The following is a 15068-nucleotide window of genomic DNA, read 5'->3' as shown; positions in this document are numbered from 1 at the left end:
TTTTTTTAGATTCAAGAATAGAAACTTTCAGATTAAGTTCACGTGTTATTTTAAGGTTCAAATGGTATTGGTTCATACCAGAAGATTAGTTTCCTGTCTGATCCAGGAGTTCTGAGGATGCAGAGCTGAGCTGGTCTTCCCAGCACCAGATATTGTCCCTGATCTTAGCGTCTGTCTCTTGGGATGACGTTACAAACACCAGCCTAGTCCCGAAGGGCTGCAGGCATGAGCCTCTCTTTATTTCTTCCCCAGCACCTTCCCATGTTCATGTGTGAACCCTTCTCCATTTGTTGCATGGATTTGCTGGGGGTTGAAGGGAGGAGGTTGAAGAGGTTAAAGCTTCAGCTCTCCTCGCTGGTGGTGAGTGCAGTGCAGCCACTGCCTGGCACCTAGGGCTGTGCTGTCCTTTCTCCTCCCCTCTTCCACATTTGGTAGGTGACTCAAATTATTTTTTTCTTGTCCCCATTGCATGTGAGCTCTCTGGGTCAGGAATCATCTTCCATTGTTTGTGTATAGCAAACTGAACCAACTCCCGTCCCTTAGGCTCCTGTTCACACTGCTATAAGGATTACGATATTATTAACAACAGCTTTGTGTCCTACTGGCAGGGCAGCCCTGGGAGGAGAGGACCGCAAGGAGAGCAGGGGGAGCCGGGACCCAAGGTGAGTCCTGGAGCTCAGCACCACCACTGGCCTCCTTAGCTGCAGGGCGCATCAGAGGCAGAATGCGCAGCTGGGTGTTCTCAGTCCTGGTGTGAGCTTGATTCCCTGGGCTGGGATCTACCACACTGCAGCACAGAGACTTAGAATGTGATGCACTGAGGAGGATGGGATCACATTATTAATTAAATGCTCAGTTGGGCTATGGAAATTGAGATGGTGGGCCTGACGGTGTTGAATTAATGCAAAGTATGTGGTCAGCAATTTTCTTAGAAACAGCTTTGCTGGGGAATGGTCAGTTTAGTGCTGTGCTTGATCTGCAGCTCTGTCATTTTCTCCCATGGAAGATGCACCAAAACCTTGCACCTAAAAGGCAAAGGCAGCTGAGGTTACTGGAGACTCTCTCGCTGCCCTGACTTCATCTTGAATCCTGGTTCATGCTGACCCAGGTCATGCAGCACAGCCCATGTGGAGAGCAGGAGCCAATTGTTTTCTTTCTTTCTTTGATTTCATGTCTTTGGCTTTAGGGTGAACCAGGCCCACCTGGACAAGTGGGGCCAGCGGGCCCCAGTGGACAGCAAGGTTCACCAGGCTCCCAAGGAATCACGATTCAGGGTCCTGTGGTATGTCATCTCTTCCGCTGCCTTTTTCTGTCTCCTGCTCTTTGCAGTTAGAACATACCCCAGAAATCAGTGTCCCAATAATCGTCCCACTCTATCTCCCCCCAAACCTGGCCTACGTATTGACATCATCCTTATTAACAGCTAGACAGCTGTGCTAGAGAGAGGTGGTGATTGTTTTCTTCGTGCTGATGAGGCCCTGGATTTAGTCATTCTGGCAAAAACCTGCTTCTGTCCAGACTCTCCCTAGTGTGCCTTTAATGAAAACAAGCCCAGAGCAGAATTCAGGCATTTCTCTTTGCAGTGATCGTCATCGCTTGGCAAGGAGCAGAGGTGGAGGCTGCTGCGTGCGTGTCTCGGACAGCAGAATCCCTACGAACGTGCTGTGGTTGCAAAGCTCCACGTAGCATCACACAGGAGCAATATGGGATGTGGACATGTAGCAGCAGGATGCTGCTTCCCTTAAAGGCTGTTGCAGCATGCTTAACCATGTGCTTTTATTTTAATTCAAAGGGACCACCAGGTATAAAAGGAGAGAAAGGAGACACTGGAAGTCCTGGCATGCAGGTAATGGCAGACACCATTCTGTTTAATTGTCTCAAAGATTTGCCCATTTTCTCCATTAACTAATTAAAACAAGGCTGAAAACCAATAGAGTTGTACCGGCTGTCTGCTTGGAAACTGTTTCATTGCGGAATGTCATCAGCACTTTCCCAAGAGAAACTGAGTCAGCTGCTGGGAGAAGGAAAGACCTGTCTGGAAGCTAGAGATAATGCAATTAACGGTGGGGTGACAGTGACTGCTCTGTTTCATGAATAACTCTGTTTCTTCTTTCATCTTTTTCTTATTTCCCGTATTACAAGATGAAGTAGGGCAATGATAACCTGATGCCAACTTTACCCAGCAATTCTGATTTACAGGGCATTCCTGGTGTGCAGGGAGCTCCAGGCAGGGATGGTCTTCAAGGTGCAAAGGTAAAATACCTCATCTTTCAGTTTTCATTCATGGGTGCCTAAAGTCCAGCTTTGAGTGTACCCCAGACATCCAGGTCTCCTAATGCACTGGTGCATAAGTGATTATTTTCACAAAGCTAGAGGGCTTGGAGTTAAAAAAAAAAAAAAAAACTGGGTAATGTCAGATTTGGCCAAATTTGCATGACTGACCAGGTGCCAACACTCCTGCCTGCTTGGCAGATGTGTTTTTTACCCATTTCTGGCAAGCTCCTGGTAAAAGCATCACGGGGAGAAACCACCTCACTGCTTACTGTGTCTCTTTGAGTCCTCTTGATAATGTTTGACTGGATTTGGTTTTGCAGGGAGTGAGGGGACTAGAAGGCACCGCTGGGCCTCCAGGACCTCCTGGACCAAGGGTGAGTACATGGGCCATGCAGATCTCTTTGGAATCTCTTCCCCAGCAGGGGCTTGAGGTTTCTGCTGTCCATCTGTCATCCAGGGGTGTCAGGGCAAAAACAAGGAGCTTAAACATAACAGCTGGAAAACAATAAATGAAAGTATTTCTAGTGTTTTTTTTCCTTCTTTTTTTCTTCCCTTTATAGGCTCCAAAGAACACAAACTTCACAAAGAGATGACCAAGTGAAGTTCGCTTCCCACTCTCTAAGCTGCATTTACAGTTGTAAAGTTTTAAAGGCAAACACAGGTCTTAAATGGGGGAAAAAAAAAGGAGAAAAATAAGAAAGGAAAAAAGCCAGCAGCATGGTATTGGCAGACTGAAGAAAAGGGTTATGCTCTAGGCTGTCTCTAAATCTGAATATGTAATGAAGGAGCTAAAGCCTGTAGGGTAAAAAACACGTTGCAGTTTATTGGTGAAACTCAGCTTTGCTGGCCTGACTGTAGTTGAGATAGTAATAGGAGATGATGTGAGGATGACTCACACATGATACATTCTTAGCATTGCACACGTGGCTGGATGAGGTACTCACAAAAACCTTAAGGCTACGATGCTCTTGCTGGAGTCCTCCAAACTCAAGCTGCTGGTGCCCCTGGAGCTGTAAGGAGACGTCAGCCTTGAAGAGAAAGAAAAAGAAAGTTAGGAAGTGTCTGGACTTTCATCTGCATCTTGTAATTAATGTCTGCAGGGTTTCCAAGGAGTGACAGGCTCCCGAGGCAGCAGTGGCGAGAAGGGACCTCCAGGTGATGTTGGGCCAACAGTAAGTTTCTGCTTGTGGGCCTCAGGGAAGGCCAAGTCGTGAAAACACCAAGTACAAGCAACCTTGTACTCTTCCCATGGCAGCTCTTCCTCAGTGTCTAAAGAAGAGTTTTAATTCACACTCACCTTTCATAAGGATATGCAAAGCCCAGGCTACTTAATTATTGACAAAGCATTTAATGGACCCTACCTCCCTTTGCTCTCTGTACTTTTACAGCTACACAATATTCAGCATCTAACAGCCAGCACTGGGCTTTTAGGGGCAACCTTGTGTCTAGATGTCGGATGTTTATTCTCAGAAGTCAAAAACCACCCACTGTGTTAGGAAACCTAAGTTTGTATCTATGGAATTTCTGCATACCCGTTGATGGTGCATGGTGCCACTGCTCCAGCTGCTTTATTTTCTTCTCCTCTTCCTAGATGTTGACTTTTCCTTTTGCTTTCCTTGTAGGGGCTGCCAGGTCCAAAAGGAGAAAGAGGAGAGAAAGTAAGTTTTTCTGCTACTGGGCAGCTACGCAGCTACATCCTACACTCAAAAGAGTGGATGTGATAACCTGCTTTGTGCTTACAGCACATAAAGACCTTTTTAGCACTGAATAGCCTAATGTACCTATAGCTTGTGGCTTTCCACTCACCTGCTCTTCTGATGGGACATAAATAATAAGCAGCTGCTTAGTGCCAACTGTAGTAGCGAAGAAGAAAAGCCAATTGACAATCCATTCATTGCTGAGATGTTAAAACCAAAAACACTGGACTTCACTGTTTTTTGGTGGTTTTTTTTTTTTTTTGGTTTTTTTCTTCTGTATTGCATAAGAGGGGGCTCATTTGTCCCAAACCTCTGGCATATTCTGGCACAGAGCCTTTCAGGTCAGGAGAGCCACACTGCCTTTGAAGTTTTTTTTTTTTTTTTTTTTATTGTGAGAGGAAGCTTTGCTCATCCTGACTTATGGTTAAAAAGAAATTCTATTTCTGTCTAGGATACCAAGTCTCATTGCCAAGATTGACTTAGGTGAATTAAGCTTCAGACAGGAGCAAGCTACTTTTGACAGACAGCTTTTGTTTCAAGTTAATTCCTAAGAATTATAATTTTTAATATCATTCTCCTTCCATTCCCACCAGCTTTTCCTTTTCTGTACTTCTCCCCCACAGTGGAACTTTCCTTGTTACCTCCCGTGGGTGTTTTGCCAAGCTTTTGTATAAGTCCCGGTAATTTGCACGGTAGTCCAGCCAGAGATATATATTTTAGAAATGGTTCCAGAAATTTTCAATGTGTTAACTATGAATTTTCAGAAATAGAGTCAATGTTCATTTTAAAGCAGCTTTTTACATTTTTATTGCTTTTCCCTGCGTTACTAAAACTTTACAGAGAAACCATCAGATATAATTTATTTGGAATACAGGAAGAGTAAGAATCAATATTCATAAAAGATTTAGACAATGATAGGACGTTGTAATATCTGATCATGTTTAAAGTTTTACATATCACAGAATATTAAGTTAGACTGTCTTATCATTTTTGATGAAATTTGAGAGAGAAATTTACTCTTCCTCTTTTGGTACCTTCAGTTATCACAGCGATTCAGTCTATGTTTTTCTGTGCTTTTCTATGTGGGAGAAAAGCAATTACTGATGCTTTCCAATCACAATTTCACGGCTTCAGAACTTTGTGATAAATAAATAAAGCCGCATTTTTTTAGTGATTAATATCTCTGTTACTCAAGCTGATAAAATAATAGGCAGAAAGCTATCCTGCATTATGATATTGATCCTTTCTAAAACATTAATAAAAGATATTAATACTTTGTGTGTGTGTGTATATATATGTGTATACACACACACACACACACACACACATATATATATAATGCTTCACTTTAGGGGGAACCACAGTCCTTGGCCACAATTTACCAGCTCGTCAGCCAGGCTTGTGAGCGAATGATCCAGAGTGAGTATAACCAGCCTGACTCCCAGGTTTGTCAAAGCCTCTCTGGCAGTGGTGAACAAAAGCACACTGGAACATGGCATGAAGCTGTAGTGAGCTGGGGATCTCCTCTGTCCTGTGCCATGCTGAGCACCATGCACGGCAGATGTCCCACCACAGGCTCTCAATGCTACTTTGGTTTATTGGGTGGTATTAGCACAAAGACTCATGAGATATTTTTTAGTAAAACCCTTTTCTTCCTTGCAAAGTTTCATTTTCTCTCAAAAGGCAGAGGTTCAGATATGAAAGAAATGATTCTTCCAGTGATTTGTGCGGATTCCTCTTGAGATGAGTCAGTTTTGGTAAAGCTCCTGTGCTGTGATGCACAAAGAGAAGCGGTGGTTTGCCCAAGGTCAGACAGCAAAACAATGACTCAGCTGTCCATCCTCCTCTTCAGCTTCTGGCTTTCTCAGTTTGAGCTGATAACATTTTCACACTAAATGGTAGTTTTAAGGAACTTTTTAGGCAACATCCTCAGATTTAGTCTCTTTTCTGAATTCCCAGGCAAGCAAACTTTCATTTTCTGTCTTGCCTTCTCAGCTCATGTGTTGAAATTTGACTCATTCATCCATGAACATGCAAGGAAGCCGGTTCCTGTTTGGGAAGAAAAATTAAAGCCAGGAGAACCAGGACCACCAGGTCCTCCGGGCCCCCCTGGGAGCAATGGAGAAAGAGGAGAAAATGGCATCCCTGGCCAGCCAGGAAAGGATGGATATCCTGGAGAAAGAGGTATGGACAGAAGCGTTTATAAGGTTTCTGTCACAGTATGAGCAACAAAAGCCTTGTATATAACCGAAAAAGGGGATTAATATAATCTCAAGAAGGGGCACCAGTTATTGCACAAGATAGTGAATGGTGGAAATATATTTTGTTTGGATTTGCAGATGTTTGCCTGTCAACATAAAATAAAAAGCCTTGGTTTCAGCAGTGACCTAACACCTCTAAATAACTAGAGACACTGTTTCACTCCTTGGCAATATTCAGATTTAGCTGGGACCTGTGGAGCTTATCAAAATGTCACTGAATAGAAATGGGAAGTAACGACCTGCAGATGTTTCCAGCCTGCTGAGTTGAGTGAGGAGATGGCAGAAGACAGATCTCACCGAGAAACAATCTTAAGGACAGAGCTGATCAAAATATTTTCATCTTAAAAATACCATAATAACTGTATTTTGTCAAAATGCACCTTATCTATTGAGATGTACTACTTTTGCTAGCAATTTCTTGAGAAAACAGCAAAGCAACCTGACTTACTAGCATGTGGTCAATGAGGTGATTCATGAGCAATGTGAATAACACGAGTGGACCTCATACTCAGCCCAGTGCAGTGATAATAGTGTTTTGAATTTTTCTGTGAAAAATCTCCTTTTTCAGCTACTTTAGGCTGCAGATCAATGCTGGATAGAGTACTGTTTGTCATGGACAACTGTTTGCTCTGTAAAAGAGAGTAGGTGAGTAGGTACATTGAGAAAATTCAAAGAAATGGGTATTTCTGTTTCACAAGAGTTTGTGACCTTCTTTCACTTCAACTTCTAGGAAAGAGCCTGGTGGGGAGGCTGCAGGAGCATTAACTCAGGTTGAAATGCAAAATGCAGTGAAGTGCCACTTGTCTGTTTTCTGTGATTAGGTGCCCCGGGACCTAAGGGAGAAAAAGGGATGTCTGGAGTCAACGAGGAAGGGATTCAGGGACCCAGAGGCAGAACAGGTAAACGCAACCTCTCTGTCTTGACCCCAGGGAGCCACTGGAGCTCACCGGCTGCCAGATTCAAAGCATCTTCAACCTAAGGACCACTGTGGTGGGACTGATCGACCTTCCCACCGCAGCATCCTGGCTGGTTCCTCTCTGCTAAGACACGAGACTGTTCCAGGCAGCCTCCTTCCTTTGGTACCCATTCTTATGTAATGATGTATTTTAAGGACCTGAAGCACATCCAGGGAGTTTTACTGTTACTGCCTTTATGCATGCAAGAACGGATGTTCAAGGGATAGAATCTCTGAAAATTCAGCCTGTGAAACACAAAGGTTTCCAAGTAATCTGTTAGGATTTGGCATGCTCCTCCGTCCTGATCCTTGTTACTTGAAATCAAGGTGGGGTTTACCACAGACTTAACAAACAGGTACCAATAAAGAAAGTGTGGCCATACATATTCTTCTGTATTTAAACTTCTATAGTTGAGATATAAAGTTGCAAAAACAATGACTCTGAGACGGATCTTGGAGTTAGTGACTTTCTGCATTGACACTTAAGTGAGCTTTCTTTGGATTCTCATAACCGGGCTCCATTTTTAGCCAAGCTGGTCACCTTTAAGGTCAAGGATAAGACCTCTAGTTACTGAGATTCAGAAGAGGCCCAACTTTTTTCCCTAAATGAGGAAACAATACTCAGAAAAGTAGGATGGGGAAAGTATAGAAGAGGTGTTATATCGAAGCAGTAGATGTGCTATGGCTTACTGTGATTCTCCTTCTTTAGGCCCACCAGGAGAAGTTGTGCTGGGGAAACCAGGTCCAAAGGGTTACCCTGGGAACACTGGTCCTCAAGGTTTTCCTGGTGTCAGGGGACAGCCTGGCCAGTCGGGATATCCAGGGGGTTGTGATATCTCTGGATGTTATGGAGCAGGTAGAAGAGGTAAGTTTTGACTATCTAAATGCAAAAGTTATGAATTTAGAACTGATCTCTCTGGTTACTTCTCTTAACTTAAACTAGGCAGAGACCTTTGTTCATCCTTCAGGCAATGTCAGTCCTGCAGGAGCTTCCTTTGCAATCAGAATGATTCATGTGCAATTAGTCTATTAATATGGATAAAAGCCAGCTCAATCGGCTATTCCTCGGCCATCCATCATAGATTAACACATAATTGCAGTAGTAGTTGAGCAGGTGGAGTGATCTTGAGGTGTCTTCTATTCTTAATGTCCCTGACAGTGTTTCCATGTTGGATAGAGAGTAAAAAATACCTCAGTGCCTACATATATATTTCATGGAGGCTCGATTGTACAAAGTCCTGGAAAATGAATTAAACCACTGGCACTAGACAAAAGATTTACAAGGGAAAATAATTAATTCTGCACCATTCCTTCTCAGTATGTGACACTGATTTATTCTCTTGCTCAGTGGCCTCATCTCGTTTCCCCACGCAGATTTCATCCCCTGATGGCTGATGCAGAGGCGGCCAAGGACAGTTCTCTTCCCTGGAAATCTCTGGGTGAAGGCGCCACATGCTCCGAGAGAAGCAGCAACCTCAACACCAACTGCCTTGTTTGTTTTTTTTAGTGTCCCATCATTTCAATATGGACATGTCAATCAAACACTGCAGCCAGCAAACCAGCCTGCATACAGATGAGTCCCAGGCATCTTGCTCTGTTTTTCAGCACTGGACAACTGCAGTGTTCAAACTCACATTGCATGTCCAACAGCAAGGCAAACACAGCCAGAGGTGCAGGCTGACAGACTTGTAAAAAAAAAGAAATAATGTATTGAATGATTCCGATTCTACGAAACACTCAGAAATAACAGATTTTTTCCCATTTGTCTGTCTGTGGTTTATTTTTGTCACTTGTTATTCTGGGTCCCCAGCACAGAGAAAAACAGCACCTCATGCCCAAAGATGCAAAAAATCCACCGGAGCAAAACTGAATTGAGTGTTGGTTGACAAGGTAACAAAATCTAACGCCATTTGGGCTGTTTCTGCTTTTGGCAAAGGGCTGATGGCTTCCTTGCAGTAGTGTTACGTGCACGAGCGCTGCAGACAGGGTGATAACCTTCCCGTTACGTGACAAACCCAAGCATTTAGCCTCATTCTCTGGAGCTTGATAACCGTCAAGCAAAGCTTTAGAACAGGCCTGCCTGTACACAGCCATGTACAGCAAGGAGCTGGAGATTAACATGCTGGCTTTTTCCACCTCTGCCTCCTGCAATCGGAGTAGCTACTTTGCATTTTATCAGGTAGAATATTGAATATCTCTGAGTCAGACTTTTATCTATATGACATGGAGATAATTGCAGTGTTACACCCCTTTCCTTGCATGAGCCGTAGTCTAATGTGGATCCCCAACAAACTGTACAGATTCTGATAGAAATGTATGTCCTTTGCAATCACTATGTTAGGATGTGCCCAGTCCCACCACCCGTGAACTGCCCCTGCTACCAAACAACTGCTCCTGAACTGGAGTCTACACATGGAGGAACATAATATTTCATGTTTCTAAAAATAAAACTGAGCACAACATATCAGCATAATTTTTTAAAAGATACTAGGAGGCAAAATACAGAGTGTTATGCATATTCCTCTGCACCTGATTTGTATGTGCAATTTCTGCAGCTACATGCAGCTGGGTATTCATATGGCAGTAGCCAACCTTCAAAAACTTAAACACATTTACATTTAGAAACAGAATTGTCAGAAAAATACTGCCTTAAGAAAGTTTGCCTTAAGAAAATGAAGCTGTTTGGACACTGATTCCAAATGTTGTTTCTTGACATTGTGGACAAATGCTACAGAATTAAGAAATTTTGCTAAAGAAATATTTGAACATATCAGATGTGTATAGGTTTTACCCTAGAAGGAAAGTCGCATAAAGGTACAATTACTGCATTCTGTAAGTATTTAAAGTAGTTCTTGGCTTAATTTATGTTAATTCTCTAGCAACTCCCAAGAATTAATATTTTCAGTATGACATGGTCCCTTTGGGAAATATAGGAAAAACCAGAGAACTACCACGCTGATAGAATTAACATTTCTGTTAACTTTGGAGCTTTTCAGACTTGCATTGAAACATAAAATAGAAATCTTTCCAGCTTATGCTAGATGTTACCATTGGCAAGGCTCCAGCCAGAAGGAAAAGGAGAGGTCAGAGGAACTGAAGCATACAGCATGTTGTGAAAGCAGTGCTGCGAAGAGCTGCAGTTATTGGGATAGACACCTTGTGTGCCTGTTGTGGAGTTGTAGGTGTTTCCATTTACACAGGTCAAAGAGCTTTTGACTTGTGCTTTTCCCATTCTTTGAAAAAAATGAAGACACTCTGAAAATAGACCTATGAAACCTACATTAAGCTGCGTGCAGAATGCTTCTGCATTCGTGTCTGGATATCAGACCTAATACCTGTGGAACTGAAAGATGCAAAATAAAGGGCAGGAAAAGCAAGGAGGCAAAAGGGGTACCCTGCATGGCAGAACCTAAACCTGGTCCCATAAAACACCCACAAACTGGAGAAAACAAGTGGTTCAGTGTGCAACATCTGTGTTTTGTAGACAATTATGCTTTTGATGTACATTGGGGCAGCCAAACTCCCAGTTCCAATCTTGTATTTCTGTCAGCTCAAACCTACTAACTGGAGGTGATTTGTCACAGGGCTCCTTTATTTTTCTTGATCAATTAGCTCTGAAAGTGACTAACATCATCTCACTGGACACCTTCCCCTCCCCTAAATTTCACTTCCCTCCTCTGTCAGTGAATACAGAAACCAGCTGTTTGTGGATATTAGTATTACCATAGCTCTTTGCTAAATACAACCTGTTGTTTTCCCTGTTGTACAGTTCCTTAGTATGCTTCAGACTTTTCTGGCCCAATTTATCACTTTTAATGCAAGCTGCAGTTAAAAACAGTGGCATGTAGCAGCAATGGAGTATTAAAAACTCCCTTGCAGGTTTTTTTCCTAGTAGGGACTTCATTCTCAAAGCTTTTATCACTACAAATAAAAGTTTGGATATTAGTTTTTTGGGATTTAATCCTGTTTTCTGGACAACTCTGATTTAATCTCAGTGCATAAATTTAGCATGTCCCTGCAAAATCCCACCAATGCCTACTCTTTCCTCACCTTTGCAAAATAATTCCTGTTTACCTACCTTTCTGTTCTGTCCTTAAGGAAAGTTTTTGTGCTGATTTGCTCATTCTTTGTACTACCCTTACATAATCTTTTATACAGACTTTCCACATGGTGTGTAGTGTGATACCACATCATTAGAGTTTCTTACATCTTTAAATCTTCCATCCTCCAGCCCTTAAATTAAGATACATTTGGGTTTTTTATCTTAACTACAGCATTTGACCTGACTGGTACAACTGGATTCTGTCAGAGGCTAAGGGCCTTTCAGAGACAGATTATTTTGCCACAAACATCATAATAAGGCATTAAGCCAGCCTCAGGGGTAGGATGCGATAAGCACAGAGGACTCACTAGCAGTACTGCTAACAAGCAGCTCTGAGAAAGCTTTCTCCAAGACTCAGTAGCTTGGCTTGCCCAAATTTAAAGGGCTGGAGACCAAAAAGATTTTATGGGTGGAGACAAAATACCTTACAAAAAGGTGTCACTGCAGTGAAACAGAGCCCATAGGGGCTATCAAAGCAGGTGGGGCTGTTGCAGGAGGTTTTCCTTAGCACTGGGTGTGTTTACATCTCACAGGTGTCTGTCTGTCTCTGCACAATTGGCTTTGTTTGAGTCTAGTTTCTAGAGAAATGTCTGGAGAGAAACTTATGCAAAAGGGATGTGCTATAGGTTATGTGAATTAACTCACTGGAGAATGAGATGATATCATGGACGACAGCCCTGAAAACAGCTGGGGAAGTGGGAATTACACAGCTCATCCTACCAGCCAGCTGCAGATAAAATATCCTGAGTGCTTTATGGCTGGGAAGATGATCCAGACAAAGTGAGTATTTGGCAACCAGAAAAAAGGGGATGGAAGGGAAATCAAAAAAAGAGGTTGTAACTGAGGTGATTGCAGGCAGGTTTCTGTGCCTTTGGTCTTCTTCCTCTTGTGGTCAGTGGAGCTGTTCTGGTGGGAAAGCATGAACCACCATGGTGAGGATATGATCTCCACAGGCACAACAGCAATCAGCTTCCGTGTTTGCTTCTTGTGATATCTTTGGGGTCTTTAGTTTTGCATTTTCAGGTCCTAAAAATCGGGTATTTTGCTCCAGGTTTTGCCCAAGATAACTTTAGAGTTCCTGTTGTATCCATCTTGCTTCCCCACCCTTCTGAAGTCAGCTTGGTCAGTCAAGTCTTGGGGATCGATTCTGAGCTAGAAATGTTACAAAACAGCCTGACTACACACATTTTTTTTTTCCCCTGGAGCCTTTCATATGTTAAAATCTCTTTTTTTGTTTCATGGGTTTTGAATAGCAGAATTATTCATTTTTCTACACTTACAGTATAATTTACGTCCCAGTTTAATTCCAGTTTCTGATCATTGAATCCTATGGAGGGATACCATCCTCTTTAGTAACCTCCAAAATGAAATAATCTGTCCAAGAGAGAGAGCTGGGGCTTGGTTCTTATTTTCCTCCCTTGAATTTTACCAACAGGCACATCAGAAGCAGAAAGCAAGACTTTATTTGAACTTTAAACTGGGGGAATATTAATGCCATGTGAGAAGAAATGGAGTTGCCAGTATATGAGAAGTGTTACGATGTTAGCAACACCAGCGGAAACCAGTGACCTGCATTATCTGAGCTTCTTCCCAAATGCCAGCAACATCTTGGTAACTGGTTTCAGCTGTAGCTTTTCATCTTGTTCTGCCAAACGCTGTGATCCCGCAGCGGTGCTGAGTCTTCAGGGACGCGGCCCCATCCTTATTATCCCTAATGACACCTGATATGCTGATGTGCTAATGGAGCAGGTGTGTGCAGGCAGCCCAGTGCGGCAGGACTGTTCTGCCAGGCTCAGAATTACATTTTTGTGCCCTTGCCAGGCCGTCCTGCTCCTCTGCTGTCACAGTGCGGTGCTACCCTGGAGATGCTGCTGTTTGCACGGTGCACACCGGTAATAACCAGGTTTGGTTTTCTTTGTTTGTGGTGTTTTGTTTTTTTTTTTCAGAAAAGGTGGTGAGTTGAGATGGTCTCTTTGCTGTGAACAACATGCAGCCTATGCCTTCTCCTACTGAATTTCACAATATGCCACCCTAAACATTTGGCTCTTATATCTGCCCTTAAACCCTTATCAGCTCTACTGCTACCCCCAAGCCCTTCCTCTCTGCTAGGCGGGGACCTGATCGCAGCTCTTGCCATACAGCCACCATCACCCCCGCTGGTGCCCCAGCCCACCTGTGCTGGGACACAAGAGCAGAGACCCAAGCTGCTGCCCACTCTCCATCCTCTCTCAGACAGCCTGGGTGGAGTTACTGCTACAGGTGTGCGTGCACAGCCGAGCCTCCCACCTGCATTGCTGTCACTGCTGCTCGGGGGCTGGAGGAGGAGGTTGCACAGGGAGCTCTGAGCAGCCATGGTGGGCACAACAGTGCCCAGGGTCAAAAATCCTCTCACTTTCCCTGATTATTTCATCCGTGCACTTGAACTGTGAGCTCAGGCCGCCTGTGCAAGAGCAGCTTGTCTGCATACAGACCGCAGCGCGTCCCCCTCCGAATGCAGCCGCCTCCACGCCGGCTGCAGCTGTGCTTGTACATGGATGCACTAGACCTTGAAGATGTTCGACTGTTTGTTTTCCTTTCCTTGCCATAAGCAAGCTCACTGACTGTGAAAAGGGATAAATTAGCATCTCCAAAGAGCGAGTCTCTTTATTCTGAAAACAAGCAAAGAGGCAGCAGGCTTGCTGGCTGCCTTACCAGCACAGCTCCTGGGGAACTTGCCCACGCCAGGGCTGGGCTGTGTTGGGATCACAAGTCGAGGATGTGAACAAGGAGGTCAGCTGCAGCTTCTGCCACAAGAAAAGCAAGCGGGGTCAGCAGGCCAAGCAGGCTGAACACTTTGATGGTCGCTTTGATTTTTAGCTTGTACTGCTTGAACTGCGTGCAGTGTCTTGTGTTTGAAAGAGTCTCCTTAGGGCATTTTATTCCCATTCCAGTGCTTCTGTCCCAAGCTAACACAGCTGAGTGTGAGTGAGCCTCATGTCCCACCCTCCCACGTTGGGGTGCCGTGAGCCCCCCACCCCAGGCTCTGACTTGTACCAGGACCTGCAGATAGTCTGCTGCACTGGGCTTTGGGCTTGAAAAATAAAATTAATCCAGAATAAGCAGCTTCTAGGAGAGGTCAGCAGCAGGGTGAAATAGTGCCACTCTGTTAGAGCAGTCAGCCCATGCCTGCCGGTTTCTTTATGCTGTTTTATTTAACTGGCTGGTTAAAATCTGATCAGCCAATGAGACATTCAGACTGACTAACTGAACTTAAAGCCCAAATTCCTGTAATTTCTGCAAAGTGCCATTCTGAATTCCCAAGTGCTGGTGCCTGTCCTGTTCAGGTTTTCGCAAGGAACGGCCCATTTCTTTGTTACACTAACACACTGTCCCGGATTTCTGCCGTGCCTTCCCCACCTCTTGTGTAACACCAACCACATCGCCTACCTACAGTAAGGATTTCACAGCCCAGGGTGATTCCCAGCTATTCAGCAGCAGCCAGAACTGGGATCCAGGAAATTTCCCATGAAAGCACACCAAAATCCTACAAACATGATCTGAAACTCAGCACCAAACACTCCATTAATTTGCCTGATCCTCACTTGCTGATGATGTCCCTCATCCCCATGGCTTCTGAAGGGTGTTGGCCAAAGAAAGCTCTGTCGATACGATCACTGCAACCACTGTGTTTTGGGGGCTAATGATCCCTTTTGGTCCTAGAGAGACTGAGCTGCAGTGAGCAATTCCTTCAGCCTGTCTGCCTGTGCCAGCTGACCCCTGAACGCACATCACACACCCTG

At 44.0% G+C, this 15068-nt stretch overlaps 1 protein-coding gene across 1 annotated transcript in view; it reads left to right on the top strand.

Annotated features, from left to right (window-relative positions):
- COL20A1 (collagen type XX alpha 1 chain) overlaps window positions 1-8952 on the top strand; it is a 41493-nt gene extending 32541 nt beyond the window's left edge. Inside the window, exons 28-39 of the mRNA XM_035548159.2 lie at window positions 609-662; window positions 1187-1282; window positions 1793-1846; window positions 2200-2253; window positions 2595-2648; window positions 3375-3446; window positions 3897-3932; window positions 5324-5390; window positions 5967-6155; window positions 7054-7131; window positions 7897-8052; window positions 8562-8952. Coding sequence (XP_035404052.1) covers window positions 609-662; window positions 1187-1282; window positions 1793-1846; window positions 2200-2253; window positions 2595-2648; window positions 3375-3446; window positions 3897-3932; window positions 5324-5390; window positions 5967-6155; window positions 7054-7131; window positions 7897-8052; window positions 8562-8575 — 924 coding nt within the window. The 3' untranslated portion in view covers window positions 8576-8952. The remainder of the gene's footprint in view (window positions 1-608; window positions 663-1186; window positions 1283-1792; window positions 1847-2199; window positions 2254-2594; window positions 2649-3374; window positions 3447-3896; window positions 3933-5323; window positions 5391-5966; window positions 6156-7053; window positions 7132-7896; window positions 8053-8561) is intronic.
- Window positions 8953-15068: the final 6116 nt, after the last annotated feature.

This window comes from Cygnus atratus, chromosome 16, assembly GCF_013377495.2.
Source record: "Cygnus atratus isolate AKBS03 ecotype Queensland, Australia chromosome 16, CAtr_DNAZoo_HiC_assembly, whole genome shotgun sequence".
NCBI lineage: Eukaryota > Metazoa > Chordata > Aves > Anseriformes > Anatidae > Cygnus > Cygnus atratus.
Note: the sequence above shows the minus strand (reverse complement) of the source record. Positions and strands in the feature narration are given on the sequence as shown.